Source organism: Xenopus laevis, chromosome 4L, assembly GCF_017654675.1.
Source record: "Xenopus laevis strain J_2021 chromosome 4L, Xenopus_laevis_v10.1, whole genome shotgun sequence".
NCBI classification, from domain to species: domain Eukaryota; kingdom Metazoa; phylum Chordata; class Amphibia; order Anura; family Pipidae; genus Xenopus; species Xenopus laevis.
The window spans coordinates 107,236,211-107,253,440 of NC_054377.1; the positions used below are offsets into that span (position 1 = coordinate 107,236,211).

A 17,230-nucleotide genomic window follows, 5' to 3' on the forward strand; every position below is an offset into this window, starting at 1 on the left:
GGGGGTAACAGTGTTTCCCTCCCGCCCACCCGACAAGGAGGGTGGGGGGATAATGTCGCAGCTTTGGCATAGTGGGGCTGCCCTGCTAGGCTTAGGGGCAAGGAGGCACAGCAGGGATGGAAACAAGTGAGAACGGGTTGGTTAACAGGAATACTGTTAAGTTATTGCAAGCTATTTTTAAATGTTATCTGCAGCCTTCAGTGGCTAGTGTTTTACACATGTCAACTTGCTACTTTTTCTGTTATATAATAATAATGATGTTTTGTTGGTGGATAGTTTACCTAAGCTTGAATAAGGTTATGGAATAGAACAAGCTGCGGCCTTTTCACCCAAAAATTCTTGTATTGATTATTTTGGGGGGGGTTAATAAGGATTTTGGGGGGATGACATTGAGGCATATCTAAGTCATGGCCCATGATCTTCAGCCAACCTCCCAAATGCCCTACCTTAGTTATTACAAATGGGTGCTTCTAAATGGGTGCAGGGTAGCCTAGCCCCACTTCCACTGCAGTCTCACCTATATAACAGAAAATGGCTCTGTTTTTTGTCAGTAAGTCCTGTTGGTGTGTCATTTATTTTTAAGAACTTGAGGTCAACCATAGATATTACATAGGAGATAATTGAGCATAACTTCACATATAAATATATGTTTAAATAACAGTGAGACATAGTGAGATGTCATACACAAAGTAGGAAGCACAGCAATCTAAAGAATTGCAATAATGGCTGTGGCTTAAACATCCAATATTTGAAGGGGTGTCCACATACTGTACTTTTGGCGTATAATGTATAAGAGGGCACACTCTTATTCAGCTTTATAAAAATAACCATGCGCAGGGCAAATATATTCACTGTGCGAACCATTCTGCCCTGTGTAAAGTTTATAAATGAGCCCCCCTGTGCTTTTGTGATGTTGACATAGGTATGGAACTTGTTTGGGACCTGGGGTTTTCCAGATAATGGATCTATCCATAATTTGGATCGTCATACCTTAAGTCTACTAGAAAATCATGTCAACATTAAATAAATCCAATAGTCTGGGTTTGCTTAGAATAAGGATTAATTATATCTTAGTTTGGATCAAGTACAAGGCACTGTCTTATTATTACAAAGAAAAAGGAAATAATTTGGATTATGTGGATAAAATGAGTCAATAGGAGATGGCCTTTCCATGATTCTGGATAATGGATTCCATACCTGTACTTAAGGGAGGCTCTAGTCATTTCTAAAATGATTAATTCTGCTGTTGAAATCTTATGCAGCAATACCAAAATTAAAGTAATTCCAAATGTTGAAAGCTGTGTCCTTATGGACTGCATAATACTATTAAAGAAGGAATAATAATACAGTGTAACATATTATTTAGGTTTAAACAATGACTTGCTTTTAGCATGGAATTCATATCTTTATTTAGTAATACAAAAGCCTTTCTCTTCTATAAGTCAGAAATTGGAGGCAATTGTGGTATGAGTAGTGTATTCCAGTGTTAGCTTAAGGGTTAAAGCATACTTTATACAAGGGATGTGCCAGTATATGATGTATGTGTTTCCTTTCCAGTCTCAGCAAGATGCCTCTAATAATGCCTAGCCGGCCTGTAAGTGCAGCTCTGGATTAATAATAAATGGCAGAACTGTAGCAGCATAGTGAGGCTTTCCTTCAGCACAGCAAAAACCCTCTCTGGTTAGAAGGGTCAGGCTTTTCTTGCTGTTGTCTCGGATGTGTTTGATCTAAAGAGTTCAGCACATTATAGAACTCTTAATACTGTTCAATAAAACTGAATCTTCCTGCATTTGCTGTATTATTTTTCTGCTGATTTTGGCTCTTTAAATTGCTCGCTTGTCTCTTTGAATTCTATGGCAAGTCATCAGAAGGGCAGTCAGGCTGTAGCTTTATCCAGTGTATTTTAACTCAACCATCAGCTGGTGGCAGGGCCTTTACCCATAAGGATAAACATAGCATAACCTGAGAATCAACTTGGGTACCTGCCTGAAGAATACAGAGCAAGAAGGTTTTAAGTCTAAGATGGCTACAGGCTACATTCATTATTATAAGTACAGGTATGGGATCCAATTTACAGGCCATATGCCATAGACTCCTTTTCAATCAAATCATTTCAATTTTCAACAATACTTTTCTTGTACTTGATACCAACTGAGATATAACTAATCCTTATCAGATACAGAACAATCCTATTGGGTTTATTTAATGTTGACATGATTCCTTAGTAGAGTACGGAGATCCAAATTATGGAAAGATCCCTTATCTGGAAAACCAGTGGATCCTGAGCATTTTGGATAACAGGTCCTATAACTGTACAATACAGGCTGCATTATGAAAGAATGGCAAAACTCATGGGTTTAAGTGCCTTTATAGCTCAAGCCTTTATATTTATATCAGCCCCCTATAATATTTCCCACTGTTCCAGTACTTCTTACCTTTGTATTATGTGTGCATTATCCTGGTTTATATTTCCCATCTGATTTATATAACTCTGCTCACTTATTATTATGCATTGCTAAACATTATGTATATTGCCATTCATTTACCCCCTTGCTGCTATAAACCAAATGATGAGGCAGCACAGCAATGGCTATTTAGAGGGATGATGAACTATAAAATAATGCAGGACAATAATACAGGACAATAATACAGGACATTTCTTTACAAATATGGACTTATACCTATCTCCAGAAAACTCATCTTTACATCCAGATCGTGACATTTTTAGCTTTTACCTATAATTTGATGATATTCCCTTTTTTATATTTCATTTACTTAGTGTTGGAGTAAATTTCTAAAACCTGGCAGTGCGGTTCATTTTTACCTGAGAAAAAAATCCAATTGATTTGTGGCCCTATTAAACACTATCGAAATCTCCAGCTGGCTAAGCAGGGGGGCCTTGCAAAGTCAGAATTAGAAAATTAAGAATGATGCTTTTCTTACAACATAATGAAGCCAAGAGGGGATTGAAACCTGCCTGCCCACATGCTTCTGGAATGGGCTAAATATGTATCCTCAGCCAACATGCTGTTCAGATGCATCGAGAGTGGGAATGTATTGGGCTTCATTTTATTTGGACAACCGCTGGTTTTAGAGGAACGGTATATACATTGAATACAAGTGCAGGTTCCTTTATTTCACATGCAGAGGCCAAAATACAAACAGGTAACAACTGGTTAAAAAAATGCTATAGATAGTTAAGGGTATAAAAAGACTAACACTACTCTTTCTATAGAGTTCCGGTGTAAGACTGTACATGATCCAATGATCAAAAGAAAAAAAAACTGTAGTTGTTCAATAATACAAAAAAATAAAATTCCTTCTTAAAGGGGCGGTTCTCCTTGAAAATAACTTTTAGTATATTATAAAATGGCCCATTCCAAGCACCTTTTCAATTGATCTTCATTATTTATTTTATTCAGATTTTAAGTCATTTGCCCTTTTTCTTCTGACTCTTTTCATTTTTTAAATGCTTCATAAGGCTACCCATTTTTTGTTATTGCTTCTTTTAATTAGTTGTCTTTCTATTCAGGCCCTCTCCTATTCATATTCCAGTCTCTTATTCAAATGAATGCATGGTTGCTAGGGTAAGTTAGACCATAGCAACCAGATTGCTGAACTTGCAAACTAGACAGCTGCTGAATTAAAAGCTAAATAACTCAAAAAGAGCAAATTATATCAGAATATCCCTCTCACTACTACTACTACTACTACTACTACTACTACTACTACTACTACTACTACTACTACTACTACTACTACTACTACTACTACTACTACTAAAAATTAATTTAAAGGTGAACAACCCCCTTTAACCCCAATATTAATCAGTCTCCAGATCCACTGGTTACTTATAAAAGTGACCTTGCATGTTCTAAATAAATAACACATATAACCTAGTCTTAAGATAGCAATACAACTTCTTCAGGCAGAGATTTCTACAAAGTCCCACTCTCACTGTAAACTAAAGTATAAGTTTTCCCAACTTGCTCTTTCAGTTCCAGGAAATGAAAATGTAGACCTCACAGACCAATAGACTTTTGTCTGTCAGGGTCAGTGTCCCCCCACCCCCATTTCAAAGTTGGAAAGAAGGTGGCAAATAATTTAAAAACTATAAAGAATAAAAAATGAAGACCAATTCAAAGAAGTTGCTAAGCAGTGGCCATTCTATAACATACTAAAAGTAAATTAAAAGTGACCACCACTTTAAACATTCTGTCAAGAGGTACAGAGGAGTTTTGGGATAAGAATTGATGCAGACTTTTTTTTTAACTTATTCTAATAATACTGTATTCTGGTAGAAAGTTATGTCAAGCAGATGTTTGATGCCTTTCCGAAACAGTACAGGGACCCATTTTTGGTTTCCACGCACACATTAAAAATGATTGTTATATCTTATGATAGTTATACTCATTGGATAATGTTTAGCATAACCATTTATCTATCATTAGTATGTTAAGTTTCATTCTACTGTGCCCTGTGGTTATTGTCGATCTACATATACACCATACGATTCCTATAATTTGATCAATTATGATGTTATTATTATTAAAGTAAATGTAAAATGCACATGCTGCTACAGACACCTTAAATATCAGAGCATGTCCCAAATCATTTTATAATTTCTTCCTGTTGAGTTTCAGTTTATAGAGATGCAGTAAGGGGTTAAGCTGCCCATCAATGAAAGAGCTGACTCTTCACTGAGATGAATCCATTTAGCTGGAGTACTCTGCAGTAAGCGCTGACAGGCGAGGACATGTTGAAAGGGAACACGGGCGCAATAAATTTTTTATTTTTAATTTATTTTCGACCATAGAGATTGTGCGGTGGAGAGCTGGCAGAGTCATCCAGAGGGACTCAAACAGCTGGGCAAAGCAATTTAAATACAGTACTTACACTGAGCTAAATTGCATAATTACCCTTAAGAAAACCCTACTACTATTGTTTATATAAATAAGCTGCTGTGTAGCAATGGGGGCAGCCATTCAAAGAAGAAAAGGCTCAAGTTACACAGCAGATAGCAGATGAGCTCTGTAGAACATTATGGTGTTATCTGTTATCCACTATTTAACCTGTGCCATATAGCCTTTTTTAAGTTTCCACCATTGCTACAAAGCAGCTTGTTTATATGAATAGTGTTTCCGAAGCAAACAAATTAGTTTTACCAGTGCAGGGCAACAGTTCATGATATTTTCATTACTTTGAAACACTTTAATTTTTTGATGTTACTGGTCCTTTAATCTTAATTAAAATATAAATAATCCTTATTTGAGGCAAAATAATCCTATTGAGTTTAATCCATGTTTACATTTTTATTTGAGTAGATTTAGGCTATGGAGATCAAAATTAATAAAATAAAAAAATCCAGAAAACCTCAGGTCCTGTGCATTCTGGATAAAAGGTCAAATACCTGTATAATCCACTAATCACTGGGTAAACATGCCACAGTTTAACCTGAGCAAGTTATACTATTATGAATCAAACTATACTCTAAGGGGCACATTTACTAAGCTCGAGTGAATGATCAGAATAAAAAAAACGTTGAATTTCGAAGTTTCGAAGTAGGCTACTTTGACCATCGAATTGGCTACTTTGACCTTCGACTACGACTTCGATTTCAATACAATGTTAGCCTATGGGGAAGGTCCCCATAGGCTTTCTAGGCAATTTCTGATCAAATGAAAAGCGTTTGATCGATGGATTATAACGTTCGATCGAACGATTTTTCCAACGATCGTTCGAACGAACGAATTGCAGTAAATCCTTCGACTTCGATATTCGAAGTCGAAGGATTTAACTTTGACGGCCGAATATCGAAGGTTAATTAACCCTCGATATTTAACCAATAGTAAATGTGCCCCTAAGTGTATCTACAAATTCAGGCATCTTGCAACCTCCTAAAACTAACTTTATCCCCCACTTTTCCTGGCACATACAACCACCAATCACAGCCAAATGTATCTTTAGAAACCATAATGGGGCCAGTATCAATGTGGTAGGGCTATCACTGACCAGATTTAAAGGAATGCTTTAATCCAAAAAGTGTTTTTGTGATACATTACAAGTAGGGAAATTAATGTTTTCTTTGATTTTAACAAAGAAAAGATATTTCCTCATACACATGGGATGTTTGGATAGAGCTCAGATTCTTAAAAAACTGTCAGTGGTCTGAACCGTTGTTCTCTGCTTCTTTGATTATCACTTAAAAAAAAATCTTCTATGAGCATATAAGCTTGAGCTACGTGGGACTCATTACTTTTGATTTTACACAAGGATCATTGATCATGACTAATTTGGCTAGAGGAAACTTATTAAAAATGCAATTAGCAGGGCTGCAAGTGAATTCTGATTGATTGCATTACCATTAATTGCAATCAATGCGCAATGAGTCTGGCTCTGCTAAATGCATTTTTTATAAGCATCCCCAAAACCAACTGATGCTCTGTTAGTGTTAAAAAGGACAATGTACTGATCCACCATTAATTATTGTTTTTGTTCATTATTTATTCATAAACGACATGTTCTGCAGCTCTGTACAACAGACCAGGAGAATATGCAAAAAAATAAACAATCACTGGCACACCAAAACATGAGATCTAAAGGCCTACAAACTAGGAAATTAGAGACCTATATCACCTCTTGGTTTTTTTTATAAATAACATAATGTAAGGATAAATGCAATAGACTTTTGGTCCTTGTTTGGACCTACAGAGCTGGTCACCAGCAAATTTATAGGACCATACCTAGTTATTTTCTGTAGTGTTCACTGATATACAAAAGCTTGGCTTACACATTTTGGGTTACCTCTACCCTGTTCATTTTTTAATCTCTTATAAGCCATACAACACATAACACACCCCAAAACAGTGGCTTTGTCTATCGAAGGACTGAATTATGTATGTACATACAAAACTTACTAGTGGGGCTCAATCATCAATACTGGAAACCAATCAAATGTTTGCTTTCATTCTTTGAAAAATGGTTGCACTTTGTGTTTGATAATATGATGTGTGTACACAGGGAAACAAAGGTATACAAAGCAATAATAATGTCATTGGGATAATGTAATACAAGTTACAATGTTTGCACCAGGTCTTGTAACCCATAGCAAAGCAATGTTTGCTCTCAAACAGATGCCTTGTAAATAACGCCTACTGATTTGGTTGCTATAGGTTACTAGACCCGGGCATGCATTGCAACTTTTATTTCATTAATCATGATTATATGATATTTCCAAACAACATTTTCAGTGAAATCTATAGATGATAGTATGGTACCTTGCACTCATATTGCTAAACAAATATTTTTATAATACAGGTATGGGACATGTTACCCTGGGGTTTTTACGGATAAGGGATATTTCTGTAATTTTGATCTCCATTACACAAGTCTACAAAAAAAACATTTAAACATTAATTAGGCTTTTTTTCATCTCCAATAATGATTAATAATATCTTAGTTGGCACATATACAAGATACTGTTTTAAAAGAAAAAAAATATTTGATTAAAATGGAGCCTATGGGAGATGGCCTTCCTGTACAGTAATTAAGAACTTTCTGGAAAATGGGTTTCCGGGTAATGGATCAAATACCTGTAATATATTACTTTTGTAGCTATATAGAGTTCCTGGTTTTAATCCAGTCCAGGGACATTTTTGTACCAGGTCAATGATTGAATAACAAATGATTGAATAGCAAATTCATTTTCATTGTCTGCTCCTACTTATGGATATACTGCATGTCCTTATTCTTAGCCAGAATCATTTCTGTTACTGAATCCCTGAATATGGGCACAGATATGTTTGATACAGGAAAAAAAATGTATAATTCACTGTCAGGTATTCTGTTTTCCAGTCATCTATGTAGCTCACTTATTGACTGCATATATACTGCAGGTTAAATTAGTATTGAACACGTCAACAGTTTTCTTAGTAAATATATTTCTAATGGGGCTATTGACCAGATGTCAGTAACAACCCAAATATTTAATTTATGGACTTATATTTGATTTCTATGTACGTGTGGATAACTTGAGTTGTTACCGACATCTTGTGTAGATTTCATGTCAACAGCCCCATTAGAAATATATTTACTGAGAAAAATATTGATGTGTTCAATACTTATATTCACCACTGTATATATATATATATATATATATGTATATATATATATATATATATATATATATATATATATATATATATATAGTGAATAAAGTACCCCCTCTTGTAAAATATAAGGATATTATAAGTTACCGAGGAGTTTCATGACCATATAAAAACACGAGGCCGAAGGTCATGGAACTCCATATTTTACAACTGGGGGTACTTTATTAATTATAATACACAAATTTTAGTGAGTCATGTGACAGAAATTACATCACTACTCACTGTTTATAACTGATGACATCACTACTCACCGTTTATAAGGATATAATTTACAAGATATTCATGGCTTTTGTGTATTATATATATATATATATATATATAGATATATATATATATACTGTATATATATATATATATATATATATATATATATATATATATATATATATATATACACACACACACACACACACACACACACACAGGTATGGGACCTGTTATCCAGAATGCTCGTGATTGAGTCTACTAGAAAATCATGTAAACATTACATAAACCCTGGTTTTGCTTTCAATAAGGATTAACTATAATTATATCTTAGTTGGGATCAAGTACAAGCAATTGTTTTTTGTATTACAGAGAGTAATCATTTATAAAAATTTGGATTATTTGGATAAGATGGAGTCTATGGGACACAGCCTTTCCATAATTTGGAGCTTTCCAGATAAAGGATCCCATATACCTGTATATTGATATATTGTACGTGTTATCCAGAATGCTCAAGACCTGGGTTTTTCCGGATAAGGGGTAATTTAGATCTCCATAATTCAAGTCTACTAAAAAAATCATTTGGACATTAATTAAACCCAACAGGATTGTTTTGCATCTGGTAAGGATTATTTATATCTTAGCTGGATCAAGTACAAGACACTTTCTTCTTATAACATGCAAAAAGGAAATTATTTAAAAACATTTTCAATATTTGATTAAAATGTAGTCTGTGGGAGATGCGGGAGGTACAGAGTTGCAGGAGGCCTGCATTGGGGCCCTGTCCTAAAGCAAATGATAAGGACAGGCCTAGTTGCTCTTCCTGAAGCTGCGCTCACCATTGAGTACTGGTACAGAGTGCAGCAGGGGGGCGGGGCACAAGGATTGCACTTTTATGCCCCTTGGGGGCAAGAATGATCCCTGTTATATGTAATGTTTGTGGAATATTAAGGCATCCAGCCAGGAAAGGTGACTTCAGCATAATTGTTTCAGCCAATGTAGAAAGGGGCAAACAAATACTGCTTTTAATTTAAATATACAAATTACTTTAAAACCATTGAAAAGGTTTAATTATGTCTATTGGACCGTTGCCTACAATGACATTTTCTTTGATTGGGCAACATTTTATTTTCTGGATAATCTATAATCAAACAACATGTTTTTGGTAGGCCACATTTAGTACCTTTTCAAAATGTTTTAACATATTTAATTTGTAATTAATGAGCTGTAAATTCCAGAATGGTGAAAAGAGCACATCACCACTATCACTGCACTGCTAATTAACAGAAAAGTATTTCAGATCCATGGATGTTTATTTATTCAGAAGCTTTTCATTAGGTCAAATGTGGTTTTGATATAATAATACTGCCTTAATGGCAGAACACAAAAATATTTGCATTGAGAAATGTATAATCTAAAGAGCTTTTCCTTCATAGTGCCGGTCCATTATTTTACTATGCATATTCAGGATTGTAGTTGGTACTCTGCAATTAGAAAGTGATGAGGAGGGTGATAGTCCTGCATTTAAGAGCAAAAGGATGGGCCTATGCTATTGTAGGACACTGAAACTTTTTCCTTCCCAATGGATCCTCTGATGTTGGGGTTCCAAGTGTCCTTACCAAAGAGCTTATGCCAGCGTAACTGTGCCCCCTGATAACACCAGTGACCAGTGTTATGGTTCTGGGTTGACATTGTTTTCTTTTAAGAAGTTATTTTCTTCTGGATGTGCAGCAGCAACTGAGCTTCAACGTGATTTAGGGCTGGAAGGTTTTGTTGGTTGAATCTACAAATAAAACTTAATTTTTAAATAAATAGCTCTGTGGAAATGACAAAAATATAATTAAAGTTTGTTGATGTCCTTTTATAACTGAAGTTAAGGTTGAACATCTTGGGAACATAGAAGAGAAAATCTGCTTTATTTCCACAATTCTTCAAGTAAAGGTTATGCTCTCTTTTTTGTGAAGCTCTTCTATGGGTATAAATAGGGTCACATGAATACCTTCTGTTTTAAAGGAAAACATAACCTCCATGACAAATAACTGTGAATTTTTTCAGAGCATTTTTCCAAGCACTTTTAATATGTAAATCTGTGACTTTTTTTAAAGTTAAATTGCAATAATGATTGCCTTCAGAATCACACTGCAACTACATTTGCCTCGATCTGTTGTTGAAAAATCCACAAACATGAACACCCAGAAGGAAATGAGGTGTCCACAAAAGATACTCTTGTGGACACACACATGCCGAATTTAAGAGCATACATATTCAATGACAATCATAAAGTGCCATCCTTTCTTCATATTTAATGCTTGCATGCCCCTGATCTGACCTCCTGATCTAACATCACACTCACTAAAATATCATTGCTGTTATAAAAAGAAGCAATAAACACACTTTACAATAAGAAAAAGTTATAAGTATATACCTGTACAATACAATTTAACCTGATGCTTGTATATTTGTGACGCTGTCTGCTTTAGACTAACCACCCTGCTTCATGCACCCAAATGACATACTTCTAGACCTCTACACCCACTCCCACAGGGAAACTCCACATCAAGAAACATATTACTTGTGTACTCCCCACTGTTTAATATAAGGATATAAGAAGTCACCTTTATGTTCTGAGATATATATAAAAGCAATTACCAGTGTCATGCCTTTCTTTGGTCATGGAACTCCTTGGAGACAATCTGTATAATTATTTGTAGCTACTTCATTATCCATTGCCCATTCTTGTGTTTGTATAGAAAGACAGATAGATAATGTTAATGTGTTTCTGTATCTTTTTGTGTGCAGGCAAATATATAAAGTGCATGAATATTCCTAATCAAGTAATTGTGCAAGCTAAGGATTCTAATAATTGTAGAACAGATATGGGATCCATTATACGGGAAAGTTCCAAATTAAGGCTATCTCCCTTTCAATCAAACATTTTTAAAAATGATTACCTTTTTCACTGTAATAATAAAACAGTACCCTATACTTGATCCCAACTAAGTTATGATTAATCCTTATTGGAGGCAAAGTGATCCTATTGGGTTTATACAGAGATTCAAATTACGAAAAGGCCCCTCATCCAGAAAACTCAGACCCACAAGCATTCTGGATAACAGGTCCCATACCGGTACCTAGAAAAGACCTTGAAAATCAGGCTATAGTGTTGGGGGAACAATCAACATCCAGTATAACTTCCAATGAGGTAATTACATTACAAATGAAAAAGCTTTATAAACAACCCCTTTCAAGACCAATAAGTATTACAATAAATATGCGGCTGACCAGCCTACTAATTCATTGCTTTAATTTGTTTTTAATTATTTTACGTCCATGGTTTTTATCTGCTTTTACGTATTTGTATGTTTGAAGGTATGAACTAATAGGCTGGTCAGTCTCATCTTTGTTGTATAAACACAAGTATTGAAGTTTTTTAATTGAAATTTCAACCTTATGTAATAGCCAGAGAATCCTGAAAATAAATAAATAAATAATGGATGCATAATTTTTTTTCCTCCATTTTCCATTCATCCTTTCTTCATTTTATCTGTTTGCTTTAAAATTCATATGAAATATGTGTATGAAATATTCAGCAGCAGTGCAGAATCCATTAAAATCTGTAGGCAGAAATGTGTGAATGATAGGGACTTTGTATATACTTATTAATATATAACCCTTTCTCCTTCCAGTGGTTCATAAGAACATAAAATATTTCCTGTGCACTGTGGGAAAAGGAATATATTATACAATGGGCAATATAGCCATGCAATGTACTGTAGAGATGTAAGGCAGGATTTCCACATTTCCATTGTGTAGAATTTGTACCACATCAGGTTTAATGAAACTGACTAATGTTTGATACAACTGAGTCTTACTTATCTATAAGTGGCCCTTCCGTTTTGGATGTCCACATGAGAAATCGAATGTACTTATGCCAGTGACATGGAAGTCCTTGCTTTCTATAGGTACTATTATACTACCAACAATGAGTTGTACTTCCCCAAGTCATAATTTTTCTTTCTAATAGTTTTTTAACAGTTTTCATGCTCGTCTTATATTTTCTGAATCTGTCCACTCTAATGCCTGCTCTCCTCTGCTCCTTCTTATACCTTCTTCTCATTGATTTTCTACACATTTGCTGTGAGATTCTAATTTGCTTGGTATTGATTTCAATAAAAGTGTTTTGCTGATGAAATTAAGAGCAGGGGAACTTTCTGTTGTTTTTCCTGAAGGACGTTCTTGTCCTTCTTATCACCTCCCAAACAGATTCATCCTGATAGTTTTTAAATCTCTTTCGAAAACATGGTAAATATAATCTCCAAATTCAGTGCACTATAAAATATAATCTCAGGCTCCCCTGATGTTCTACAGCCCGAGGTCCCTAACCTTTTTTACCCATGAGCCACATTGCAAAAAGAGTTGGGGAGCAACACAAGCATGAAAAAAGTTTTGGGAGGGTGTTCAGCTATTTGTAGCCCCTATAAGGATAGGCAGTCTAAAGGAGGCTCTGTTTGGCAATACACCAACCAAAACTTGCCTACAAGCCAAAAATTCAAAAATAAGCACCTGCTTTGAGGCCACTGGGAACAACAGCCAAGCAGTTGGTGAGTAACATGTTGCTCAAGAGCCTCTGGTTGGGGATCACTGTTCTACAGTGACATATTTAGGGGGCATATTTATTATGCTGTGTAAAATTAAATCTGCAGAAAAAACTGTAAAATAAATGGCGAATTTATCAAGGTGTGTGTAATTTTAGTCCACACGAACTCCAGATTTGCTGCCATTATTGTACATTGCTTCCGGCGGAAGTCACTCTAAAAAAAAACACATAAAAATACATGGCAAAGCCTGGTGATGAGTTGTGTATTAGCCCACTGTTTACACAGCATAATAAATATGCCCCTTAGAGTAGAAGGTTGAGGACAATTTCAGTATAAGTGGAAACTTTCTTTCTTGACAATGATAAGTTTGATGACCCTTCCAGAACTGTGTTTTATAAGGTCTCCTATTGGTTATCTCACTTGGAACCTACTTGGCTGAAGGATAAGACACTTACATAACTGTCTTTACTTCTATAAATGACAAAACCCACTATTTATGTAACTGCATATACTGCTGACTGCTGTAAATAAAATATCCCTTCATCAAAAAAATAGGAGCTTCCACATTTTGCCTTAATTTTATTCAATATTAGATTTGCTAAATTTCGTAAGACAGAACTGTGACAATTTCAGAGCATTTGATGCTTTTTGTTTCTTCCATTTCATACAAATGTGGAACCATGAATGTGGCCAGATCCTGAATTAATAAATACAAATGTTACTTTATGCCATTTTATGTTGAGTGCAGGAGCCATTGAAATTAGTAACCATGTAGTCCCATTGCCAATATTGGACCAAGCCCATGTTTAAATGATGTTTTACTAGACTTCGCACCAAAGTAGTTTCTGAACTTGTTAATGGATAAATCTTCTTATCTAGGTACTAAGGGGAGTACATGTAAAAGTAGCCATACATGGGCTGATTCTGTATGGTATATGACTAATTAGACTGGCTCATATGGATGAATACTGTGTGGGATCATACATGGGTTGAGCATCTTTATATTGTTCCTTTTGTTTGGGCCAATAGTTTAAACAATTGAAACAGCAATCTTAGGTTCCTCTTCACTTCCTCATCTGCCAATGTGCCAAGAACTGGCCAACAAGGTGCATTAGTAGCTGAAATTTCATAACCTGTTTGAAAGACGGACCTACCAATATTTATGGTACATAGATAACATTGGGATCAATGAGGCAGCATACACATTTTGAAAATCATTCAAAAGAATGTGTCGCATGTATGGCCAGTTTACTCAACAACACTCCTTGGCCACTCTGATGATTTTACAACTTTGCCTCAGTTACAGACAGGATACCATGGACAGTTATTTCCTGACTTTATTGTTCATTATTAAGGTGATGTTTATCATTATATTTTATGAATGTATAATCAATTTGGGCACATGGGAAATTGGTAGAGATAATATGATGTTCGGTTGTGGCTTTCACTGGCGGTTGTTTACGTGTGGCATTATTTGATGCTCCGATTCAGAGATTAAAAATCATATAGCTCCCAAGTCCAAACTCATTTTCCTGGGGTCAAGAAAAATAGGTAACATTTGACATTTACTTTGGAGCCAATAGAAACCCCCAGTTATTGCAGATATACGGGAAAATCAACTTGTCATTGTTTAATAAAAATATAATGGGAGTTTCACGTAAGGATCAATATGCTGTCTCTGTTCTTTTCTAACACAATTTATTTATAACAGCATCTTGTAAATAAAGCATCAAGATCAGAATCTGCTTGCACAGACTCCTCTGGAGATAGCTAATTGCCACTGATCTGTTTACAGTGACCATGTAATCCTGCAATTATTATTATATTACAGAGGGAAAACTTGGCAGGGCTGATATGAAAGTCCTGATAATGCTGCAGTGTTCTTGAAGCATGTTGCAGATAACATCGCTTGTTGATCACCTTAAAATTACTTTTGATAAATGACTGATAAACTGTGAATCCTCTGGCTGTAGATCTTCAAGGCATTATGCTGCTACTAGGGCAGCCTTACAAAAAAAACATTTTTAGTCATCCTTAATGGTTGGTTTGCTTATTTACTACGGGAGCAGATGTATGCATTGTAGCACTAAGGGGCACAGATTTCCCCTATAGATCCCATACATGCCAGCGACAGGTTCAAGATGAATTTAGCACCTTGCACTGGACTAAAAAAGTGTAAAGTGCAGTACACATAGATGTAGGATGCACTCTACTGCTGAAGGCAGGAACTACAAGCACTTCATACATATGATAAGAACTTTCTTTAAGCTACATTTTGCAAGTGCCAAGGGTTGCCCCACATAAGCATGATAAGTACATTTAAGTAAATAGTGGGGCAAGGTGAAAATAGTGCTTTGCATGGTGTTGTACTCCAGTTTGCATATTTTTTGTTGTTGTAAATGAGCAGTCAGGTGTCCAAAGTGTTGTACAGCACAGGGGACAGGGAATCCAACATCCTAGTAAAGGTTTAACCCTCAGATCCATTCTTACTAAAAACTTAAACCAAACCTTTTATCTTCTCTTTATATCTAACTGCATGATTTGCACAAACATATCCACTATGAAAAACTACCTTGGGAAATACACTGCTAGAATTACTTCACATCTGTTTCATCAGACATTTCTGTGAGTGTCCTCAATGTTGGACGATATTTGCATTAATTTTGCTCTCATATCACAATGAATACACCTATATTGCAATGTTTTATCTGTCTTACATATATTGACTACGTTTACAGTATTTTATACTCCCTCCATATATCTGCTTGTCAACTAAAGTAATATAAAGTGAAAAAGTTTAAAGAAAATCCTGCCTTACCTTTAAATGGCCATTTGGCATTTTTTTTATTAGTCTAATTTTTGTACTGGTTTGAACTTTGTTTTTCTCCATATATAGGGAAATCCGTATATGTGCAACAATGAGTGTGATGCCAATACACAAGAACTTGCCCATCCTACTGAGCTCATGTTTGATTTTGAAGGCAGAAATCCTAGCACTTTCTGGCAGTCGATAACATGGAAGCATTATCCAAAGCCTCTGCAAGTCAACATCACATTGTCCTGGAACAAAACCATTGAGCTGACTAATAACATCGCTATTACCTTTGAGTCTGGTCGGCCAGAGAAGATGATTTTGGAGAAATCCCTGGATTATGGCAGAACGTGGCAACCCTATCAGTTTTATGCTGCTGACTGCCTGGATGCGTTTAGGATGGAGCCCAAGTCAGTAAAGGACTTGACTCATAGTACTGTGTTGGACATCATATGCACAGAAGAGTACTCTACTGGGTATGCAGCACATGCCAAAACGTTATCCTTTGAAATTAAAGACCGGTTTGCAATCTTTGCTGGACCACGTTTGCACAACATGGCGTCATTCTATAGCCAGCTGGACACCACAAAAAACTTGCGGGATTTCTTCACAGTGACAGATTTAAGAATTCGACTTCTCAAACCAGCCACTGGAGCCACTTTTGTTGATGAGAGAAATCTGGAGCGATATTTTTATGCAATATCAGATATCAAGATTCATGGCAGGTAAGCTCATTTTTTTTGGCTCAATGTTCTAGTATACATATGTAAGTTCTCAGCAGGCAGGTACATTTACTAAATGTAAAGGTAAACCCAATATGGCAGTCCTATTTACGTTTTCTTATGTTTATCTTAGACATACTTATCTTCAATGCATAGGCCATATAGGTAATCCTTTACATTTGGGGAGTTATCTCCAAGACTAAGGGTGCCCATACATGGAGAGATCCGCTCGTTTGGCGATGTCGCCAAATGAGCGGATCTCCCTCCGATATGCCCACCTTGAGGTGGGCAATATCGGCTGATCCGATCGTGGGCCCTAGGGCCCAACGATCGGATCCTAACGATGACCAAACGGGCGGTCAGATCGCGGGACTGCATCAACGAATAGATGCGGCCGCGATCCGACGGGATTTTCTGTCCCATCCGATCGAGATCTGCCCGACTTTCGGCCAGATCTCGATCGGTGAAGCCCGTCGGGGGCCCCATACACTGGCCAATAAGCTGCCAACGCGGTCTGTCGGCAGCTTTTATCGGCCCGTGTATGGCCACCTTAACACATATTATTAAAGGCATGAGACCACCAATAAAGGGCCAGTCGGGGATGAAACAACCATAGGGACATATGGCCTCATTTTTTTGCTGAATGATAGCACTGACTGTGCACTAAGAGTACAGGCTGCAAACAGTTTATACTGTGAGGAAGTAGATGTGACAGGATAGAAACTT

At 36.2% G+C, this 17,230-nt stretch overlaps 1 protein-coding gene across 5 annotated transcripts in view; it reads left to right on the forward strand.

The window, feature by feature from the left end:
- The window catches only part of LOC108714430 (netrin-G1), a 152,970-nt gene that overhangs the window by 61,030 nt on the left and 74,710 nt on the right, over positions 1-17,230 (forward strand). For all 5 annotated transcript variants that reach the window (XM_041590580.1, XM_018258648.2, XM_041590581.1 and 2 more), the window contains exon 3: positions 15,867-16,507. In XM_041590580.1, the coding sequence (XP_041446514.1) occupies positions 15,867-16,507 (641 nt within the window). The remainder of the gene's footprint in view (positions 1-15,866; positions 16,508-17,230) is intronic.